The 22,108-nt window shown below is 39.4% G+C and overlaps 2 protein-coding genes across 2 annotated transcripts; one reads left to right on the forward strand and one right to left on the reverse strand.

The window, feature by feature from the left end:
- Positions 1-1,777: 1,777 nt before the first annotated feature.
- Positions 1,778-2,731, reverse strand: LOC108387931 (olfactory receptor 10D3-like). The gene has a single exon (XM_017646315.3). It carries the CDS (start codon positions 2,708-2,710, stop codon positions 1,778-1,780), a length of 933 nt encoding a protein of 310 aa, XP_017501804.3. The 5' UTR covers positions 2,711-2,731.
- Positions 2,732-17,025: 14,294 nt separating this feature from the next.
- On the forward strand, positions 17,026-17,994 carry OR10G6 (olfactory receptor family 10 subfamily G member 6). Its single transcript, XM_017646142.3, has one exon. The coding sequence runs from the start codon at positions 17,059-17,061 to the stop codon at positions 17,992-17,994; it is 936 nt and encodes a 311-aa protein (XP_017501631.2). The 5' UTR covers positions 17,026-17,058.
- Positions 17,995-22,108: the final 4,114 nt, after the last annotated feature.

The raw sequence follows: 22,108 nt of genomic DNA on the forward strand, positions 1-22,108 counted from the left end.
AGCTACTCCAGGAGTCCTGACCCTCTGAAACTGTGTGAGACAATACATGATTTTGTTTTGAACAGCTGAGTTTCAGAGTAATTGGTTGTACTACAAATAAATCACTAGTAGAATACCATAGATTGTGCTGGGGCTCCAAGAACATTCAAATAAAGGAAACAAGGTAGCCCTTGAATAATCAACTAGTGATATTAACCACTGTTGGACTAAATCTGGTAGTAGCATATAAATGCTTGATTAATAGCAATAGACAGGTAGATGTCATACCCCCCCAAACACTTTTATTCTTTGTGTAGGTTATTTAGTGAACACTCTACTGTGATCCTGATACCAGGTAGATAAACCGTTTTAAGTTAATCAGCTACTGATTGAATGAATGGATATTACAAGAGAGTAGAGAAAAGATGATGCTATTATTTCCAATCATTACTTATTTCTAATTATATTACCCAGAGTGATTCCCTAGTGAGGTCCAATGTTATCACAGTTTTCCTATTTTGCAGTTATTTCACCTCCCCAAGCCTTCATTTTCTCATATATATAATCGAGGAGAGTAATTGTACCTACCTAATAGGGATGCTGCTTTGATTATATTACTTAATATGTGCAGAATTGTTAGAATTGTAAATGATATATAGAAAGCAAGATATAAGGGTCCCTATTATTATACAGAATTTATGATTCTTCAGTTTTTCTTCTTAGATAATAAAAGTTCAGGTTCCAAATTTGGACTCTCTGGCTGTGAACACTTCTCTCTCCTTAGTTTTCTCATCTACAAAAGGAGGGCATCAAAATATCTAGATTTTAGGGTTTTCTCAGGTAACTCAGTACATGTAAGGTGTTTAGAACACTATCATACACACAGGAAGATTTCAAATGTTAGCACTTATTCTAGGTGTTTGAGTGGATAACTAAACAGATAGCAAATTGGCCTGGAATTAAATGTTAAAATTTAAATGTTCAAAGATTCAAAATAACTGAATATTGTAACTGGCTCAATTTCAATTAATTAAAGATATATTAGATTTTTCAAGAAACAGAAAATGTGTACAATGGATAGAGAACTCTGGCTCAAAAAGGCTTTCCTCTACAAATGTACCGAAATCCACTCTCCCATTTTATATGAATAGATTAATAGCCAGTTTCTCACTTGGTTCACAATGAGCAAAGTCCAAGCCAAACTTTTCTGAGGGCCAGAGGAATAAAGGTCTAAATGGAATTGTTTTATAATGGGAGTAATTAGAGCCAAAGAAATTACAAGCTGAGTTTAAACTTAAACTGTACAATCCTACCTTAAATTTTAAACCTTCATTTATTACAAAGCTTAGCTTTATGGAATGGCCAGAAAGAGACTATAATAGAATAGAGTAAAGTATATGTTTTGGAAGGAAGGAAGGAAAGAAGGAAGGAAAAAGGGAAGAGAGATGTGGGAGGGAGAAAAGGAAAGAAGGCAGACAATCCCTGACCTTCAGGAACTTGCAGCTTTGTGATTAAGTGATCAAAACAGAGTTCCAACAAGTACAGAAAGTATGATGCAGAAAGGATACATTGTTTTGGCAAATAAAAAAAGATAAAAGTCTGGGTTAATCTGGAAAGTTTCCTTAAAGGAATTAATCAGTGGCTCAGTGCATGCATTCTCACCGTGTGACCTTAACGACTCCCAAGAAATACATGATAGTTACTTTGCCCATCTCACTATTTAGCAGCAATCCTGCTCTAAGAGCAGCAGCTCTGAAGCAACTCCCCAGCGAATTCCAGAAAGGAATTGCCCCATGCCTCATACCCCTGAAATGTGGACCACTTGAGTTAACACTTTCCTCAGAGCCCATTTCACATCCTTGTTTCTCAACGTGTAAATCAAAGGATTAAGAGAAGGAGTGACAATATTGTTTAATACCTGAATAACAGAATCTAGCCAGGGGCTGGAAGCAGGCCTGAGGTAGATGAGCATCACAGGCCCATAGAACAAGAAGATGGAAATCAGGTGGGCACTGCAGGTTGAAAATGCTCGGCGCCTGCCTTCGGAGCTGCTGATTTTCAATATGGAAAGGACAATGCGGCCATAGGACGTAAGGATAAGAAAGAAGCATGTAAGGGTCACAACATCCACGTTAGTAAAACTCACTGTCTGAGCCAGAGAGGTGTCTGCACAGGCCAGGGGCAACATCACAGGGATATCGCAGAAGAAATTGTCCACCTCCCTGGGGCCACAGTAGGGCAATTTAAAGACCAGAAGTGTGAGGATACTTCCATGCAGACAGCCACCCAGCCAAGTGCCCAGTGTCAAGCTCACATACACCCTGTGGTTCATGATGACCGTGTAACGCAAAGGGTGACAAATAGCCACAAAGCGGTCATAGGCCATCACCGTGTAGAGGAAACACTCAGTACCCCCCAGGAAGTGGTAAAAGAAGAGCTGGGAGGCACAGGCCTGGTAAGAGATGGTCCGGCTCTGCCCCATTAGGTAGAGCATCATTTTGGGGGAACTCACGGAAGGGAAAAATATGTCAAACACTGACAAGTTTCCTAGGAAGAAATACATGGGGGTGTGGAGTTTGGCAGAAACCAAGATGGTGAGGAAGATGAGCAGGTTTCCCAGCAAGGTGAAGAGGTAAAAGGCCAAAAACAGGACAAACAGCATGTTCTCTAGCCCTTCAGTGTTAGGGATTCCCAACAGGATGAACTGGGTCACGGGAGTGTTGTTCTCCATGTTTATGCATCAGGCAATCCTAGAAAAGCCAGGCAACAATCGTGATACAAGACCACAAAGAAAGGAAAATATCTGCCTATAGGAGTTATTTCTATCTAAGGCAGTGGCCATGTGCAAAACGAGGCCAGAAGGTGAAGGGGAGACCAGGAATAAGTCTGGGAGGAAAAATATTCTGTATGATACTCTAATGATGGATGCCTGTCACTATATATTTCTAAACCATGGATGTACAACACTGGGAATGGACCCTGATGTCAACTATGGACTTCAGATGATTATGATATCTGTAGCAAATGTATCACCTGGTGGGGGTGTTTGATAATGGGGCAGGCTATGAGTTTGTAGAAGACTCGGGTATCAGGAAATCTGTGAACTTTCCACTCAATTTTGCTATGAACTTAAAACTCCTTTAAAAAATTATTTTTTTAAAGAACAGAGGAAGATAAACAGGTCTGGAAAATGTTCTTTTCATCAGACCCACAGCAGAGCATTATGTAAATATACTGGCAGAATTAAAAGGTCTCTCTGTAGGCTGGAAGTACATAAAGTGGCCCTTTAATCTGTACCTTTATGTTTCTAACTCAGCAACCAGATTGACAAAGGTTTTTGGCCAAACTTTACCTCTATGAAAGTATAAATTTCACAAATTACCTTAGATACACTTTGAAAATCCTTCACATTTCTCCTCTGCAGTCAGTACTCAGTGCCTTATCTCCAGCCAAACTTGTTCTCTGCAAAGAATCTGACATGAGTCCAGGAAAAAAAAAAATCTGAGAACAGATATTGCATAATCACAAAGTCATTTGGAAAAGTACCGAATTTCCACCATAGATTTTCAGGCAGAACCTCATAGCTCATCTCTTAGGGAAACAGAAGAAGGAATTACTCTCCTGCAAAGGAGGGTAAACCAGATGTTTTTCTTCCAACTCTAAATTCTAAAAGTTCATATTAAAAAAAAAGTTTATATTATAGCTTCACAGAAATTCTGTGAGCTTTGCTATCACTGCATTTACTTATATTTGCATTTCAACTCTTAGCCTTTAAATTATGGAATGAAAAAATATATATCCATTAAATGCAGTTCTTGTATTGATAAGTAGATTGCTATTGATAAGAAAGTATATTATAGATTGAGGGGTATTATGTTTAGTACACATGGTGTGGGGGGTCACGGGGAAAACAGTGTAGCACAGAGAAGGCAAATAGTGAATCTGTGGCATCTCACTACACTGATGGACAGTGACTGCATTGGGGTCTGGGTGGGGACCTGATAATATGGGTAAATGCAGTAACCACATTGTTTTCTCATGTGAAACCTTCATAAGTGTATATCAATCATACCTTAATGAAAAATTATTTTTTATGCAATATAATTGTTATACAATATTAATCCAGTTTCAGGAACATAGCAGTGATTTGACAATTTATACATGCTATGAAATGCTCATCATCATAAGTACAATTATCATCTGTAACCATATGAAGTTATTACAATATTATGGACTAAATTCTTTATGCTTTCTTTCCTCCCCATGACTTATTTATTTATAGTTGGAAGTTTGTCCCTCTTAATCCCTTTCACCTATTTCACTCATCTCCCTACCTGCCACCCTTGTAACAACCATCACTTTATTCTTTGTGTTTATGAGTCTATTTCTGTTCTGTTTGTTCATGTGTTTTTTTAGATTCCACATACAATTGAAATCATATGGTATAATTTCTAACTTTTATACTAACTGCAAAATAGAATTCATGAACAAAGAATCTATCCCTTTCAAAATCACCACCTTCCCCCTGCAGACTGTTCTCCAGCCACACAACACACATGCACACTGACCTCCGAGACCTCCCTTCGTTCCAGTCTCAGTGCTGACTTCCTAACGCATCACTGAACCCAGCGACACATTTCCTTAAATGCCACGCCATGATTCTCCTTCTTTAGTTTGTTGAGCAGCGGAATGACCAGGACAAATTCGACAGTAGAAATAGGACAGAAGAAATAAAAAAGAGAGTTGTATAAGCAGAACAAAGATTCAATACCATCAGGCAAGGTTTTAAACACATACCAGCTAATGGAAAGCACATCTAGCATGCAGAGATTTTTTTTGAAGTTTGTAGGTGAGAAGAATGTGTTCCTAAAGCCAGAACTCTACTCTGGTGGGAGATGCCACAGCACAGAGTCAAGGCTTTGAACCCCTTGCTCCTGAATCCAGCACATAGACTCCACACTTGGCCCTGCTATGAGATCTGGCTCCGAACCTCTGGGTGTGTATTTCCAAACTGAAGAGTTTATTTAGAGACGCCATCCCCAGTGGTCCAATCCTTAGGCTTCAGATGCATGAATGAGCCAAGGGAGTAATTACAGGCCTTCCCCTCTTTCCTCATCTATTACCTATCTCATTATTTCATAGTACTATATATTCCCTATAAAAGTCACATTGCAACTTCAAAAACTATTTGGTAAATATTAAAAAAAGAAATAGTTCCTTTACCTTAGCATTACCAATGTTAACATTTGAGTGTTTTCTCCCCATTTGCCATACCACATGGTTACAGTATATTTTTAACTGGTTACAATCATATTATATATGTAGTTTTGCCCTTTTAATTTTAATTTGTTAATTGATAGTTTTCTTTATGTTTCCCAAAGTAAAGAAGTATAGGTTAGGTAGGTAGGTAGATAGATAGATATGTGCATATAGTACTATGATGAATGTTAATTAATGCAGTTATCCGTATTTGGGACTTTATTAATGATAAGCTTACATAAATAGAAATGCTATACAAGTGACAAATATTATGGTTTTTAAGATTATTGTCAAATTACTTACTTTGTAATCAGTGGGGCTTACGGGGGCCAATTTTACCAGCATTATATATTAACATATTTAATAGTTTTAAAGGCTATTTTGTAAGAATTGACAATGAACTGTGTTTTAATATTTGTTTTTAGTAACTCCTAAGGCTCAATGTGTTTACAAATGTCTATCATTTTTCCTTATAACTAAGACAAGGTGGAATTGCGATAGGGTTAGATGAAGAGACAAACGGAATCAAAAGAAGAACATAAAACACACCCCCTGAATATATGGATATTTGATTTTCAAAGATGGCATGCAGATCACGAGGAATTTTTTTCTAATTATGCTTGGACAACTGGATCAACAAGGAAAAATATATAATTAATCTCATACCACATACCATATACAAAATCAAGTCCAGAGTTAATATGAACAAAAACTTGTTAAACAAACAATACAGGTTTTACAAGTTAAATTGGGGAAAATAGGTTTGAACCAGATATAGAAAGTAGTAACAGTAAGGGAAACATCAATAATTTTGGTTGCTTTAAAATTGAGAATAATATTAAAAGAGTAAAAAAGAAAAACAAAAAAGAAGAAAGTGCATTTCAGAGGTGTTATTTATAGCACATGTTACTAATAAGGATGAATATTCAAACTATGTAAAGATCTCCTAAAATGTATATTTAAAAAAAACAAGCAATCTATTATGAAAGTAGACAAATGACTTGACCAGTCTTCACAAAAGAAGAAATTCAAATAGCCAACAAACATGAGTGAAAAATCTACTCAGCTTCTTTAAGAAATAGAGAAATGAAAAATTCCAATAAGATTTTGCTTAAAGTAAATGTGAAAATCATCGATTGTTAGAACTTATACATTGTTGAGTGGAATACAAATTTATAGAACCATTTCACAAAATGGTTTATAGGTTTGAAATAAGGTGGGAATTATTTTCCTTACGACACAGAAATTTCTCTGTAGAAACCCATGCACATGTGTCTCAGGATAATATATGAGGATTCAAGGCAGAATTCTTGTTATAGCTAAAATCTGAATGCCCAAATATCTACCAAGAATATGTTTTGCAGTGGAATAATATACATCAATAACAAGAATGGATTTGCAACTATGCATATCAATATGTACATGTCTTTCAAACAAAAATTTAAATAGTAGAAACTAGACATTAAGTAAGTAGATATTCCACAAATATAAATTTTAAAAAGACAAAGTGAAACTATTGTTTAGATATAAGTTCAAAATTAAAAAGAAAGCAGAAATACCATATAAATTGTGATAAGGGAATGGAAAATGATTGGCTTCAGGAAGGATTTGTGAGAGCTCAAAGATGCTGGCAACATTTAATGTCTTAATTTGGGTGATGGTAACATGATTGTTTGCTTTATAAAAGATTTTAACTACATTTATGCTTGTACACTTTTATCTTATACTTCACAACACAAGCAAATGACTAAATTAAAAATAGTTGAATTAGAGGTTTTCTGTTCTGGTCTATGATGCAATAACAGGAATTGAATATTATCTTCCCACCACAAATAAATAAGAGTTTAGCCAAGTTATAGGATATGACTAATATATAAGAATCAATTGTATTTCTATTTATTAGCAATGAATAACTAGAAACTGAAAATTTCAAAACTAACATTTAAAATAGCATCAAATTAGAAAATAATGATGTATCTGACTAAAGATATGCTAGACCTGGACACTGAAATTGTACAACATCATTGAGAGAAAAGAAAGAAAGATCTGATGTTCCTGGGTCAGATACAGTATTGCTGATACATCAATTATCCCAAAGTAATCTACAGATTCCATGCAATTCTAATGAAAGTCTCAGCAGGCCTTTTCTGTACAAATTGACAAAATGTTTCTAAAATTTATGCAGAAATGCGAGATAGCAAGAAGAATTTTGAAAAATGCTGGAGGAATGGTTCAGTGGCATAGCGGGCTCAGTGATGAAGGAGGTGGCAAGGTACGTGAGGGTCTCCCCTTCTCTAGTCTGTGTTAGAGCATCAACAGAAGTCACAAGAATGTGTGGCTGGACCCGGCTGTGTCTTTTTCCACGTGCAGAGGACTATTATCCAGAATTCTTCATGATGTTGGAAGTTCTGGCTCATTCATCACCTAAAACACCATTGGATTTCAGCAAAACTTAGCCTAGAAAGATGGATTACTCCTTTTTTGTCCCTGAAGAAGGTAAAGGTCAGCGAATGTCATTATCTCTTGAAGGAAAAAGGAATTAAACAAGTTGTGTAGTGCTCTTAAAATCTAAGCGATGCCTGAACGGTAAAAGCTAGGCAACAATAGTGGTTTTGGTCCATGCAGCAAGACAGGAAAGAAAATTAATGTGCGTTTACCTTAGGAAAGGAAAAGACAAAATTAGTATTTTACAAAGATAAGATGATTGTAAACCTACATAACCAAAACAATCAAATAGAAATTAATAGCATCATAAAGGTATGCAAAAGTGGTTGGATATAAGTTTAAATTAACAAAATTATCAGTATGTATTTTATAAAAAGATTTTAAAGTGTATTTACTGGAGCTAAATGGCAAATAATTCTTAAAGTAGCTTTTCAAGATAGTATTGTTATTTTACACTGATTCGACATGACTTATCCTAAAAGCAGACAGCCCATATGAGCACACTGGGTAATATGACGGGTTAACTGAAAGAGATATTAATGTAGATGGCTTCAATTCCTCAAAATCCATCCAATGGACAGTGATGTTTTCTACATATAAGTGAGAGCATTTCTATTAGCATACAAGGCTTTTGAAGTTGATATTTTCCTCCTCAAAGACTAAGTACTTTGGGCTTCTATTTTCCAGGTTTTCTCTTCATTTTCATAAAACCCTTTTCCTGATAACTAGAATATATGTTAGTTCTAGAAAAGTATATTTTCCCTCCCTTTAGTTAAATTAATTCAAGGTTAAAAAATCAACTTTCACAACAAATCTAAATATGTTCCAAGTTTAGAGGATAAAAGGCACAAAAAGAGAAATCCCTGAACAGAGGAAATCTCTGAATCAGACAAGGGGAGGGGGCATCCATTCTTGACTACAAACTTGCCCAGTGTGCAAAGCCCCAGAGGCAGAAAGTTTAATTAATAAGGTGTTTTCCTGGAATAATACTTGGATCGTCCCTAGAGAAAAGCTCCAGAGCTCCTTTTGGTGACTGACTATAATCCCCAGAAAATAAAGGATTCATCAAAGAGACTATGAGCCTCACCAGAGAATTGTTCCTTTGGGGATGAAAGCCCATATTTTCTACGTCTGATTTAAAGAAGAAATCAGAGAGGAGAAAAACCTGAATAATTTCCAGCACAAGGAATTTTCAAACCCAGAGTATCATGGGTATTTATTTTGGTAATTCGTGTTTGGCTAAATAAAATTCCTTTTGGAATCATGGACCATCAAATGCAAAAATAACTAAACACAAAGGCATTTGGGAAGCAATTCCCAAGTACTTACAAAGTGGAAACATTAGCCTCCATAAGGACTCATGGGCTATGGCAGAATCTCCTGAGATATCAAACCAATTTAAGATCTACTATTAAAAATGAGTTTATTTCTATAGTTTGTTCTTATTGTATTGGTTCTGCAAGAGAAACAAGCATCCTACACATCAAAGACTGAAAGTTTCTTTAAATCTTGAATTTTGTCTGTGAGCCAAAGCTTAGTTGTAAAATTGGTAAATAGCAAACATTGACAAAACCTTAGCATTTTTCATAGTTCTGAATTTTGAGATGATTACAATGTAGTTATGGTCATAGTTTTGTTTTTCTTTTTCAGCTTCAGTTTACAGTGCCTTAGTCATGCCTACATGGCAACATACGATTTGCATCATTTTATAACACAAAACAGTCAAAATTCTATAAAACCACAGTCAATAAAGTGCTTCCTCTATAAACCTGAGCATTACGACTCTGAACTGAAACAACAGAAAAGCCTGTATTTACCAGATACCCCAAAATGGAAGCATATTCCTGATATGACTCTATATGACAAAAGTATCTCATAAATTAGTGAAAAAAAATGCTCCTTTTCTATCAGAGAGGACCAGATGTCCAGGTTTCTCTTCTTTTTTTCATACCTTGTATTTCTTGTTGAATTTAAAATCTGGAGAATATTCAAATAGAAAGAAAGAAGGAATTAAAGAGAAAGGAAGGAAGGAAAAAAGAAGGGAAGGAAGGAGATAAGGAAGACACAGAGAAAGAAAGAAACTTACAGTCTGAGCCCTGGAAAAGTAGAAATCCTGGCTTGGGTGGATGAAATAGGTGACGTAGATGAAGAGGCACACACACAAAAAAGTAAATTCTAATAAAAATCCTACAAACAATAAAAATGATTTTAGACCACATAGTTTTTCTTTAATTTTAGAAGAACATTTCTGTCTGTTTTAAAGCAAATATACTCACTCAGTCCTGAAACTCAAACTCCAGAGATACAGTTGAGTTCTCTTTAGTGCTGAAGTAGACCTAGTTCTTCACGGAGAGATGATTCTATCCCACCTTGAACAAAGTCACAGCCCCCTTTGCACGCGGCTGTTCCCTCTGTAGCAACCATTCTGGACACCCTCAGCCATGAGCTGGAAATGTTATCATTATATTGTGGACCTTGCTAATGCTTTCTTCTCTATTGACATAGCACAATAAAGTCAAGAACAGTTTGCCTTCACGTGGGAAGTCCAGCAGCAAACACTCACTGCCCTTCCACAGGGACACCTCCACAGTCCCACCATTTGTCACGGACTTGTAGCCCAGGACTTGGCCACATGGAAGAAACCACCAATGGTGTGGCTGTGTCACTACATTGATGAGATCCTCCCATCTGATTCTCTTGCAGATTTAGGAGGGGCAGTTCCTAAGCTGCTGGAACATCTGCAGGAGAAAGGCTGGGCTGTGAACAGCACCAAAGTTCAGGGACCTGGTTTGTCTATAAAATTCTTGGGGGTTGTCTGGTCGGGTAAAACTAAAGTTATTACTGAAGCAGTCATACATAAGGTCCAGGCTTTCCCTACCCCTACCACTGTGGCAGTCTTACAAGAGTTTTGGGGTCTGTTGGGCCACTGGAGAGATTTTATGCCATACTTGGCATAAATTCTGAAGCCCTTATGCCAGTTGGTATGAAAGGGCATCAGGTGGGACTGAGATGAAACATGTGCAGCTGCTCTTACTGCTGCTAAGCAGGCAGTCAAGGCTGTACAGGCCGTGAGTGTAATGGACTCATCAAGGCCCTGTGAGCTAGATGTTCATGTAACCGAAGATGGTTATGGATGGGGTCTTTGGCAGTGGCTTGAACAGACATGCCAGCCTATTGGATTCTGGTCACAACTATGGAAAGGAGCAGAGGTCTGGTACACCTTGATAGAGAAGGAATGGCTTCTGCGTACCATGCCTTGCTGGCTACGGAGCCCATAACCAAAACAACTCTGACCAAGATAATAAAACTACCTATCTTATCATAGGGTGGGTGAGAAACTGGACCTAAAGGCCACAGAGTGGTGTGGGAAAACCCCTACACTGGCCAAATGGGGCACATACTTACAGCAGAGTACTGCCCTGTCTACTAGCCCCTTAAATGGAGAACTCCAAAGCTTCTTGGGGCCAGTGACATACACCAGTGGAAAGCAGAAAGAACTTGCTTTTGAGCCCTTGGTAGCCAAGAGTCCTTATCAGAAGGGAAAAGCCCCTATATCTGAAGATGCTTGGTATACAGATGGGTCCAGTTGTAGGCAGCCCCCAAAGTGGAGGGCTGTGGCTTTCCATCCTAAGACTGAGACAATATGGATGGAGCACAGAGAGGGGAAGAGGACAATAGTAAAGAAATGGATAACCCTTGTCAGGTGGCAGATAGAGTACATTGGGCCTCTGCCCATATCAGAGGGATATCAGTATGCCATGACTTGTGTGGACATGGCTACTGGACTATTGGTTGCTTTCCTGCACATCGTGCAGATCAACGTACCACCAAAAAGGGCCTAGAGCACTTCTTTGCAGCCCATGGCCAGCCGCAGGTGACTGAGAGTGATCAAGGCACCCACTTTACTGGACATGTGTTACAAGAATGGGTGTATCAATTAGGAATAACGTGGAAATTTCATGTACCATAGATCCCTACTGGGGCAGGCATGATAGAGAGGTACAATGTTTTGTTGAAATCTGGCCTGGAGTCAGACACCAGTATGCTACGGGGCTGGTCAGTTAGCTTATGGACAGTGCTATGGCTTTTGAATGAGAAGCCCCAAAAAGACGCCTTGAGCCCTGTGGTTACGCTAGCACACCTTGCTGCCTCTCCTGTACAGCTATAGGTGCAGACTGAAGAGGAGTTATTGCAGCCAGGATATGGCCAGCAGAGCAACATCCTCCTGCCAGCCCCAACTGCATTAAACTCTGGAGACTGTTGAGTGGACATGGCCCTGGACGTTTTGACTCATGGACCCATGAAGGCTGGCCTTTCTGCCACCTTAGGGAAAAGGCCTAGAAGTTGGCCTCCTGAGTGTTCCTGGAGTAAGAGCAGAGTGGCCCCCGAAGATCACAGTAGCGTATCCAAAGCACAGTTGTGTCTGGGAGGTAAGAGCATCTTACAGGGAAGTTTTGTTTTATTTTTCTGGCCAGTGCATGTAGCTCCCATAGCCCTATATATTGACCCCTCTGTAAGTCCCACAGGGAGGTGGGTGAAGGTCTGGTGTACTAGACCAGGATGAGATCCCCTTCCTGTCACTGTCCTATCACAGGACCACTCTCTTGCCTGCATCCTACCTCTTGAACAAGATTTGCCTATGCTGGTGTCATTCAAACATACCTTATCACCCTTAAGGGTATTTTCTTCTACAGTTCCTGTGGCCTGGACCTGCCCCCTGGCTGCAGCTGCAGCATGATGATTGCTTTGAACTCCCTCTCTGTTCAGCCACTGACTGCCTGAGGAATGGGTGAGCTGTGGACTTAATCTGAATAGGACTTTGAACCTCCGGCTTGAGGATTATCATGATTTTATTGCTGTTGTTATTGTGTTATTAGTATGGTTACAATGCTCCAGTTTTCTCTCATGGGGGTCATTGCAGAATATGGGGAACAAGTAGATTGTGAGGCAAGATTCCTGGAGGCATGGGCTGTGGGTAAAATTGCAGTATTTCCAGAATCTCTCACTTGGCCTTAGTGTAGCTCCATATCAACAGGTGTTTCCAAGGGTTGGAGAGAAGTAGTCCATATCCATATCAACAGGTAGTTACAAGGGGGAGCCAGGGCATATCTGGACCAGAGAGTTTGGGTAGGGTCCCTTTTTGCAGCTGGCTTGTGAGAGACCCAGGCAAGCAGAAGTGGACAACTGCTTGCAAATGGGTTTCTCCCACTTTATTTCTCCCTTTGATTGATTTTGGCTTCAAAGGTAATTTGCCCCTGGCTGGAAATGTATTTTCCCCCAAGAGTTACATCCACTAACTAGGCAGTTTTCACATTTGGTAAAGTCCCTATTCTCTTTAGAACTGAATTTTTTTAAAGCGTAAAGTGAAATATACTTTATTGATTTCTTTGAAGAGCCTCCAAGATCTAGTCTAAGTGTGTTTGACTTTGAAGGGATGGTCAAATTTGTTACACTCCGTCTAGCTTACTCTCCTACTTACATACTGGATTATCTAGACAATTCTGCCTCAAATAGTTTTGCCTATTCTGGTGCCATGTCCTAGTAATTTACTCTTTAAATCCAAGTTAAATTCAAAGGGCAATTTTTAAGTAATTAACAAAGGCACTCATGTGGCATTTTTGGCTTTAAATTTCTTTCCAATTCCATCCCCATGCTCTTGTGGGGTAAGTAGGTAAGGCTGGTGTTACCTCCAATTTATAGGTGAAGAAATGGAAACCCAGAGAAATGGAGGAGCTAACCCTTCCTATCTCCTGATCTGTTCACTCTAAGCAGGATCTTATGCTACAGGAACACTACTAGGAACTAAGGGAATTTCCTAAAATAGACAAGGTTTATGTTTTGCTGATAACAAAGCCCACTGCTACTCACTTTCAGTCAAGTTAATTGCCCCTAAAGGACAAAGCAGAAGTGATGTCAATCCTCCACCCCCACCCACCCCACTGGGACCATAGGAACAAAGAAAGTGCTTGCCAGAAATGGGGACCCCGGATGTCAAAGTCCAGGGACATCACTGCCAACACTCAAAAAGGTTAAGAAGAGGGAGCCCAAAGAAGTGTACAGAAAGAGAACAGATACAAAATCAAAACGGGGCTTGTCAGAGGAGACCAGGGAACCTGTCCAGCTCAAAAGGGGGCCTCCGCCAGAAACACCAAAGAGCAAGAGGAATCTGAGACACGCGGCAGACCATGGCCTCATGGCAGATTCCCATCCAGGTAGTGGCCGTCAACAGAGAAGCCTCCATAAAGAAGGTGGAGGTGTAGTGATGCAAATTCTGTTGAGATACATATTCATTAAAAGTATGTTAGGGCCACTGGGGACAGAGAAGGCAGCCCACATCTCCTGAGAGCGTTCTGCTTTACAGACAAAAGGTGAGGAGGGAGGACCTTTACACTCTGCTCACCAAAGGCCAATTGACCTCTTAGTTTTCTGACCCAGGTGAGTTTCAGGGTCTATCTTAAGCCTGCTTCAGTTCCTACAGGGTTTACATTGGGCAGATAAAGCTTATATATGGGCACTAATGTCCATTTCCCCAAATTGCTTGCGGAAACTGCTTCCTTTACTATTACACAGATGAATATGCCATATGTTGATTATATAATGTGGCCCTACTACATTATATATGCCACATAACTGACATAGATTTAGTTCTTAAAGGGTAAACTAGGGCTATTTTTCTGTCTTCCCAGGGAGAAAAATGACTATTTCTATGCAGAGAGAACAATAAATTATAGAAATAAATGAGGACAGATTTCAAGGCAGCCAGAAGACAAGACAAAAATATATATAATATAGAAAGGGACTGGGCCCAGGAGGAAAACTAATTTTCTGTGTGTAAAAATAAAATTTAAAATGTGAGCTGCTACAGATGCAAAAGAAATTGCTATTTCTTTTTCAGTGGGAATCTATACAAAGTCTCCTCTTTTTCTCTCTCTTGTTTTTTTTTTTTTTTTTACAATTGAGAGCCTGAGACTAGCAATATTAACAGATTTGTTCAAAATACTATAACTGGTAAATAGTGACAGCCTCAGTGTTGGAATTCTTACAATTTGGGGATCTAGATTATAAGACCTAACTCATATTTTTCTGAATTCAGTGACTAGATACTAGGGACATCCAGAGAGAAGAGAATGTGTTTATTCAGTAAGAGTTAAGCATGTTTCTGTGAAATGTGTGCTGCAAACTTGGGATGAGAAGTAAAATGAGACAAAGTCCCTGTAGGAGTTCACAGTCTAATAGGGGAAAATCAGGCACACAGAGGAGTGAACTGCAACATCTTAGTAGGCCTGTCATGGAAATATGAATGAGGTCCTTTGGAGGCTATCAGGAATGAATAACTATTGGGAAGAAAGAGCAGAAAAGTTTTATTCAGTAGATCACACGTGAATGGGATCTTGAAAGATTAGTAGAAAATGTTCAGGCATCATAATAAGGCTCTTCTACATTAAGGAACTAATGTATAAGGAAGCAAGAAAGAATGTTGGGTTACAGCACGAATTTGTGGGGTAGAGCTCAGAGGAGGCTAGAGCCTTAGGCAAACACCAGATAGTGAGGCTGTCTGCTCCTATAAGTCATGCCAGTAAGTCTGATCTTTCCCCTTGAGCCCTTTAGTACCAACACAGTTGGTAATCAAGGAAGTGTCTAGGAAATCTCGAAGAATTTCTTCTGGAATTGTTTCAGAATAGATACTGTACTGCCTGTTGAGAGATTATTTACCTTCTATGTGGTATAGACCTTTACTTTGGGTGACCACCTGTCAGTTTGCCCTGAAGTCTCCTAGGTTTAACAAAGAACGTCACATAACCCTGGAAATTGCTCAGTCCCCCCAAAAAGCTGTTTTCACTGATGAAAATAGTCTCTGTGGCACTGAAGAAGATGGAAAGGAGTAAGATTCTAGATACATGTGATACGTGGTGTAGAAGAAAGACAGGAAGGAGCCAGAAGGCAGTCATAGCTGCAACCTTGGTTCTTTTGCCCACTGGCAGTCCAGCTGGAAACCAAATTTCATTCCACACCCTCTGAAGCCTTCTGAATGATTCTGGGTGGCCTCTGAGCCCTCAGGAAAGGGACACACTACTGCGGATGTTTGCCTTCAGTTGGTAAACAGACTAACAGAGCAAAGATCGGTGGAAGGAAGGATGCACCTCACCTGCCCCCTCAGGGTCTGGAGGAGCTCTGGTACCTGCTAGCTGCTTCCCTGGTTTCTTTCTTTCACTGCAGCTAATGACAGTCACCCATGGTTCTGGGAGAAGAGGCTCTTTGCGATGCTGCTTCAAGTTTGAAGGGCTCCAATCTGCAATTAGACAGCTCGCTGAAAGTGACAGGTTCACTTCAGACCTGAAGCATAAACACAATGACTGAATTTGCCTTATAATACAGGACCACCACACATAGTTAACAGAAAATAATAGTTAATATTTATTGAGTGCTACTGTGAGTTTGCAAATTGTTTAATCCTTGCAACAATCCCATGAAGGAGGCAGTATGATGGTCTCGACTTACAGAAGGAAGCAAAGAAAGGTGAAATGGTTTTTCCAAAATACCAATGATTGGAAGTGGAGGGGCTAGGATTTTTAAATCCGTCTGACTTCAAAGACCATGTTCTTAATATAGAAAAATGCTACCTGGCTGAATGGACAAATGGACAGACTGAAGGACGGATGGACAGATGGGCAGTCCTTAACCAGAAACAGAGAGAAGAGATGACAACAGGTGCCCCGGGGCTGAGATTTTTGTATCGCTTCACTATCCTGAAAGGTTTAAAGTGGCGTCTGTATTTTTGAAATAGAATTTATGAACATAGATATTTCTAACTAGAACTTCAAAGATTCTGAATATTTTATGTTTGGTGTGCAGTCTGGACAGTGAATTTATTTTTAATCTACACAGATTGTTATTGGACACACTTACATCAGGTCATACAGATCCAACTCTCATGTTCTTAACAAATAAGCTGTAACCTAACTGTGTTACACAGATGAGAGCTCAAGTGAAGAAAACAACAGAACAGCCATTTTTTTCAGATTGCTTTAGGCTTTATATGATTGTAGATCTTCCTAACATGAAGAAGTTCTATGCACGGTCTTTCCTTCCTTCTCCTCATTTATACACACATAATCCGCTGCACGGGTTTTAACCGTGGAGAGAACAATGGCCCCCTGAAACTAAGCAGGAGCTCAGAATCAGGAGTTGTGGGGGGTGCGGGGAGAAAGCATGATCAAGGACAGGAGCCAGACCAAGAGCACACCTATCTTTCTGAGATCCTTTTCTTTCCATGTTTGGAAATGACACAGAATATATGTCCCATGCCTAGAGAATGGAACGAGCATTGAGCTTTCCCTCCTGCTGATTCTTTTGGAAGACGTGAACAGCCAGGAAATGCAAAGTGGAAACCAGACTTCTGTGTCTCACTTCGTTTTGGTGGGCCTGCACCACCCACCGCAGCTGCGCGGGCCGCTCTTCCTAGCCTTTCTCGTCATCTATGCCCTCACTGTCTCCGGCAATGGGCTCATCATCCTCACGGTGCTGCTGGACAGCCGGCTCCACCGCCCCATGTACTGGTTCCTATGTCACCTCTCCTTCTTGGACATGACCATTTCCTCTGCCATTGTCCCCAAGATGCTGTCTGGCTTTCTCTTGGATAGTAGGATTATCTCCTTTGGTGGCTGTGTAATCCAACTTTTTTCTTTCCATTTTCTTGGCTGCACTGAATGCTTCCTCTACACGCTCATGGCTTATGACCGTTTCCTGGCCATTTGTAAGCCTTTGCATTATGCCACCATCATGACCCATAGCATGTGTAACTACCTGGCTGTTGGCACCTGGCTGGGAGGCACCCTCCATTCACTTTTCCAAACAAGCTTCATGTTTCGTCTGCCCTTTTGTGGTCCCAACCGGGTGGACTACTTCTTCTGTGACATTCCTGCCATGCTACGTCTAGCCTGTGCTGACACCACCATCAATGAGCTGGTCACCTTTGTGGACATTGGATTCCTGGCCCTCACCTGTTTTGTGCTCATCCTCACTTCCTATGGTTACATAGTGGCTGCCATCCTGCGAATCCAGTCTGCCGATGGGCGCCGCAATGCCTTCTCGACCTGTGCCGCCCACCTCACTGCTGTCATGGTATACTACGTGCCCTGCACCTTCATTTACCTTCGTCCTGGCTCTCAGGAACCCCTGGATGGACTGGTAGCTGTCTTCTACACTGTCATCACTCCCTTGCTCAATCCCGTCATCTACACACTCCGCAACAAGGAGATGAAGGCAGCACTATGGAGGCTGGGAGGGCGCAAGGATGTTCGGCTTCACTGACTCCAGGCATTGCAGACATGCAGTAGACATTAAAATATGGGGCATCACGTGAGACACCAGATAATTAGGGAGATTTAAGAAAGAGAAAGTAGAATTTATGCAGAGCACAGAAGTCTCCTAGGTACAGAGGTGGAAACCCTGGAGAATACCATATTGCTGGCTTTCCAACATGATTTTCCATATTTCTTCTTTCAATTTCAATAGAAATCAATCACTGCAACTCAGCAAGAATGGCATTCTTGCAGAAAATATCCAAAATAAGTAAAATATCCATACGAACACTCTGTTTCTCTGTGGCATTGATGTACATGAGTATTATTGCTTCTAAATCCTGAGTCAATGCCCATGCAACTTTTTATAGCCTACAAATAATCTTCATGCAAACCATGTGATTTGACCTGGACAACAATTATGTGAGGTAGATGTTATTTTTCCTATGTAACTGTGGGGAAACTAAAGTTTAAGAAAGTAAGCGGCTTTTGCATATACTGTCTAATCTCACCTTTTACTTTGGCAAAAATAGTAGATAAACTTGAACTTTCACCATAATGTGAGGGAGCTGCTACATATGCACTGCACATACGAGTAGCTCTAGCTGCCTGAGTTTGCATAAGACTCCAATTTAGTAAAACTGAGGTAGATATGTCAGGAATAAGCTTCTTTGCCCCACAAACATAGACTAGATCTCCTTGATGATTCCACGAATATTCATGAGACAGTTCACATGAGATGGTAGATGAATGTATGTGCCACCACATTCTGACATTTTTCCCCGGAACTGTTGAGTATGAATGTGGAGTAGGATGGGATGAGGCAGGTACCTGATTGCAAGAAGATGACCTGAAGCCTGTTCTGTTGATCTTTCTTGTGAGAATGTAGCCAATATATAAGTGGGGGCTCTTCTAAGTTTTTGGATACAGGATGCTAGATACAGTTTTGTTGATGTTTCTAATGTACATGGGTGAGTACAGCCTAAGAAGGATCACTATATTCTCCAAATCAATTCTTGTTGTTAAAGAAATACTGGAATAATAAAGGCAAACTTTTTTCTACAGACCAGAAACTTTCTGAGATGAAATGTGTGTGTGGCCAATGGCTTTCCTTGCTTTCTTCTGTAATAGCAGATATGCAAGGTTAAACATCAAAATATGCATGAATAGACAATCCAATTCAATTCAACAAAAATGTATTGAATATAACTGTAAAACTATGACATTGCTGTCTATTCTAAATAAGTTTATAATCTTATTAGAAGAAAATGCATTTTACATGAGTATAGAGGTGGAATGTATGACTAGAAAATGAGTAAGAAACCATTGGTATAATTCAGTGGGTATTAAGTATTGTGGTTCAAGCAACAGAGACTGATAAAAATAATCAGATCTACAATTTGTAAAGCTGGCATCCTGGGAAGTATAAGGTGATTTATGGTTTGAAGGTCTTATAAAATCTAGTCAGTTAGAGTAAAGTAGTAGGTAGAATTTTTCAAGTGATAGGAACAACAAAAACCCTGAGGATAATCCTAGGAGAATGTTCCAGAGAAGTCTAATTTACTATTTTAGGATGAGCAGCCCTGGATCTAGGAAAGGGCAGTTAAAAACTCTATTTGGCAAATATACAAAACCACAATGCCCTCAGCACCTTACAGGTTCCAAGGCAAAAAAAAAAGGAGGCAGAGCTCAATTAATAGCCTCCTGAGCCAGAACAGAGACTACCTAAATGTCAGATTAAAGCAAACAGGAGGGCCTCTCTTCCCATCAGGGCCAATGACACATCATGCACAAACGTGAGGGTCACACATGTTAACCTTAAAAATAAGACAGCCAGTTATTTTACCAACAAATAAAGGGTTTATTTAGGAATTACAGAGGATGGCAATCTGGGACATGCAAGCTACAGCAGAACTATAGGCATGTATGGAGAGCAAAGGAGAGAAACATTATTTTATAGAGGAAAATGGCCAAGTTGGGAGGTCTGTTGCTAAGAGTCCATTGGAGTAAACTGAAGGTGTCAGGTGTAGTGGCTGTCCCACACACTGTAGCTTCCTAGTGGCTGAGTTTTGAGAGCGTCGTTGGCTGGGCTGCAGCAGGCAGGAAGAAGGTGGAAACCTTGGTCTTCCTCTTGGGTGGGCAAGTAGCTAAGGCAGCATGGTGCCTGACTCTTGCAGTGGGATCTGATATTTACAAGGCATGATGCACCTGAGAGCTTCTTCTGCAGGCCTCCTTGTGACATGTCAGTGAGGTTTCAGCTTAATTCATTTTCACACATAAAAGCATAATGTGCTGTTTAACTTTCAATAGACAAATATAAAATATAGTTAAATAAATCAATTAAAGAATATCATTTAAAATTAAGACACCTACACCATTAAAAACAGTAAGTAACAAACTACTTTATCCTCTATCCACAGTTGAAACAGTTACAAAGCTGATATGTGAACTTAAATCTAAGTCCAGAATTTGACCCCCTCCAAAAAGAAATGACAGAAGTGATTTTTTTTGCAACTCTGTTCTTATCTTCAGAAAGTGTTTGTTTTCACGTGCTTTTTGCGGTTACCTAGCCTTGAAAATGAGAAGGAGATAAGAGCAGAAGGAAAGAACTAGTTAGTCTGAGTATCTCTCCAGTGTTGAAAATAGTAACAAAGAACACACTACTGTTTAGAGTTTGCATATTTAGTATGCTTTGACTTCTTTCTAATCTTTGGCTTTATATTTTTTATATTGTTTTTATTGAAGTATAGTTCATATACAATACTCTATTGGTTTCAAATATACAACATAGTGATGCAATAGCTAGGTACATTAATAAACCCTCACCCCAACTAGTATACTTACTCTCTGTCAACATAAAAGATGTTACAGAACCACTATTTTCTTTACACTGTACTTTCATCCCCATGACAAATTTATATTATGGTTTAGAAAAGTTAGAATGCTGTGCTATGTCAAATGTTGTCCCAGGCTACTATTAATAGGACACTTGTCATGTATTATTATTATTGCCATTTTAAAGATGTGGAATTGGCATATTGAGCATGAGATGAGGAATTGAGCTATTTGCTAAATATCCAAATATCCTTCAACCAACAGGTGATTGTGATAAGACATAAACCCAAGTCCATCTAACTACAAAGTTCACACCCTTTTTGTGGTGCTTTTTCAAAGATGCTTATGGAAAACACTAAAAATGACATAGCATAGTCTTCCTTCATAGGGGGCTGTGATGATTGATACAAGAAAAGTAGCATTCTAAGCCAGTTTCTGAATAAGATTTCTATCAGAATACATAAAAATGCCACTGGAGTCAGAGAGGAGCTAGAGCACACTTAGGGGAGAAAGACCTCACAGAGGAGATAAACCTGACCTTAATCTGAAATAGTGGCTTAGATTCTTGCTTCTCAAAGTGCAAATCCATGAAATAGCAGCCTGAGCATCTACAGGAGAGCTATTAGCAAGGCAGACTCTCAGGTCCTTCTGTAGGCCCGATGGTGTAGTATCTTAAGAATCTCAGGTGATTCATATACACATTAAAGTCTGAGAAGCTTTGGGTAGGTTATCAGATAAAAATGAAGGTTGATTTCTTCAACGTGGAGTAGAGCAGAGGGGAACAGGAGAAAATTATAGTCAGTTTAGGAGAGAGTGAGAGCATCTACTTGAATATAGAAATATAATTGAATATAAGAAGGTTATAAGAAAGAAGACTATATGGATAACATCAATCAGATTTTAGATAGTCTTGAATTATAAAGGGAACATTTTATGTTGCATAGTAAATAAGTATGTGAGGTTGGGTGATGAGCATTTCTAAGAGGGACCAGTGAGACAAAATCTCTTGAGATCTGACAAGAGATATGAAGGATAGAGTAATTCATTAAAGTAGACATGTGAAAATTGAGAAAACCTTGTAAGAAACTATTTTTCAAATCATCCAGGTATGATGAAATTAGAAAATAAGGAGAAAGATTGTAAAAATTAAAGGGTGGATACAGATAGGCGATACATTTCAGGTTTAAGGGCTAATTAGACTTAAAGGAAAAAGACACACACAAAAATCAAATAGAACTTTGGTACTGAAAAGACTAGAAAAGGTGTGTATAGGAAGATAATTCCTAAAA

This window comes from Manis javanica, chromosome 6, assembly GCF_040802235.1.
Source record: "Manis javanica isolate MJ-LG chromosome 6, MJ_LKY, whole genome shotgun sequence".
In the NCBI taxonomy this organism is placed as follows: Eukaryota; Metazoa; Chordata; class Mammalia; order Pholidota; family Manidae; genus Manis; species Manis javanica.

Excerpts from the sequence above, each read along its gene's own strand:
- LOC108387931 (XM_017646315.3), bottom strand. The coding sequence starts at position 2,710 with ATGGAGAACAACACTCCCGTGACCCAGTTCATCCTGTTGGGAATCCCT.
- OR10G6 (XM_017646142.3), top strand. The coding sequence starts at position 17,059 with ATGCAAAGTGGAAACCAGACTTCTGTGTCTCACTTCGTTTTGGTGGGC.